General features: G+C 49.5%; 1 protein-coding gene across 2 annotated transcripts; it reads left to right on the forward strand.

Annotated features, from left to right (window-relative positions):
* The first annotated feature begins 6 nt into the window (after positions 1-6).
* On the forward strand, positions 7-1,790 carry LOC117082087 (amyloid beta A4 precursor protein-binding family B member 1-interacting protein-like). 2 transcript variants are annotated; one of them, XR_004436448.1, is made up of 2 exons: positions 7-195; positions 1,198-1,790. XR_004436448.1 is itself a non-coding variant. In XM_033208595.1 (2 exons), the coding sequence occupies exons 1-2, from the start codon at positions 162-164 to the stop codon at positions 1,535-1,537; spliced, it is 387 nt and encodes a 128-aa protein (XP_033064486.1). In that variant the 5' UTR covers positions 7-161; the 3' UTR covers positions 1,538-1,729. The 2 variants fall into 2 exon arrangements, 1 of the variants encoding a protein (XP_033064486.1); XM_033208595.1 differs by having other exon boundaries at positions 7-208; positions 1,198-1,729.

The following is a 1,790-nucleotide window of genomic DNA, read 5'->3' on the forward strand; positions in this document are numbered from 1 at the left end:
GGCTATGCCTCTATTAGACTTTAGCCGAATTTGGTGTTCTGGTTTCTACCAATAGCGCACTGCTGATTTTTCTTTTCAGAACATCATATGTATCTCATTTGATCTCATCACAACCTGAGACATAGGTCATAATAGAGACTACGGGGCTCATTTTCTACCTGATGAACCAGTCAACTTTCATGCAGTTGAGAAAAGGTAAACTGTCCAGGTGAAGTGACTCACACCTGTAATCCGAGCATTTTGGGAGGCCGAGGTGGGCAGATCACTCAAACCCAGGAGTTGGAGACCAGCCTGAGCAACATGGCAAAAAACCATCCTACAAAAAAATACAAAAATTAGCTGGACATGGTAGCACATGCTTGTCATCACAGCTACTCAGGAGGATGAGGCATGAGGATCACTGAGCCCTAGAGGCAGAGGTTGCAGTGAGTCGAGGTTGCAGTAAGTCGAGTTTGCACCACTGCACTGCAGTCTGGGTGACACAGCGAGATCCTGTCCCAAAAAATAAATAAATAAATAATAAAAATTTAAAAACCAGTCACGGTGGCTCATGCCTGTAATCCCAGCACTTTGGGAGGCAGAGGCAGGCAGATCATGAGGTCAGGAGTTCGAGACCAGCCTGACCAACATGGTGAAACCCCATCTCCACTAAAAATGCAAAATTTAGCAGGACGTGGTGGCCAGCGCCTGTAGTCCCAGCTACTAGGGAGGCTGAGGCAGGAAAATCGCTTAAACTCAGGAGGCTGAGGTTGCAGTGAGCCAAGATGGCACCACTGCACTCCAGCCTGGGCGACAGAACAAGACTTTGTCTCAATAATAATGATAATAGTAATAATAATAATAATAATGGCCATTGAGAGTCATGTCCCTATTCCAGAGCAAAGATGAGCTTATGAACAACCAGGAGTCTCAGTGACTGAGGGACGGGGGCCCCCCCGGGGGGACAGACAGAGACTCACATATCTGTGGCATGGTCTTGTCCACTGAGGCTGTTTTGTCAAGAATAAAGAATGCTACTCAGGAGACTGAGGCAGGAGGATCGCTTGAGCTCAGGAGATGGAGGATGCAGTGAGCCTAGATCGCTCCATTGCACTCAACCTGGGTGACAGAGTGAGACCCTGTCTCCATTAATTAATCACAATAAATTTAAGTTTCAAAAATTTTTAAATAATGAATGCTGCTGTCCCTTGGTTTCAGGTTAAGAAACCACCCCTCAGGAACAACCAGGAGCCAGGAGTACCCCGGCCCCGCAGGGCCCCAAGTCCAGCCTGCTCCACCCCGTCCGGTGCAGAGGTCCTGGGACACCAGGGGCAGCCCCGACATGCCCCGCAAAGCCAAGAGCACAGGCAGCGGTGGCTTCCTCGCCCTGCCCGACGACTTCCTGCCGCCACAGTCACCGCCACCGCCCCTGGACGACCCAGAGCTCCCGCCGCCGCCCCCGGACTTCGTGCCCCCTCCCGCCCCGGTGGTCAAGAGGCCTCCTGTGCCCCACCCCGCCAAAAGGCACGAAGCATCAATGTTCACAAGCAGCAAATGAATAAAATAAATGAATAAAAGTTAAACGTTCTTCCTACAGTATTTCTGTAAGGATTACTGGGTCAATCTTGAGGTCAACACTATAATTAAAAATAGCTTTCACCATCCCATGCCTTCTTAAGTCTTGGTGACCTTGGATTTTCATCTCTACCTCTGCGACCTTCAGAATTTTCAGGAAAATCGCGAGAGGAAAACGGGAAAACATGACAAGCAGAGCCTGTTCCCTTGCTCTGAGATTTCCGTCGCTTGATTGA

Source organism: Trachypithecus francoisi, unplaced genomic scaffold, assembly GCF_009764315.1.
Source record: "Trachypithecus francoisi isolate TF-2019V2 unplaced genomic scaffold, Tfra_2.0 Lachesis_group9, whole genome shotgun sequence".
In the NCBI taxonomy this organism is placed as follows: Eukaryota; Metazoa; Chordata; class Mammalia; order Primates; family Cercopithecidae; genus Trachypithecus; species Trachypithecus francoisi.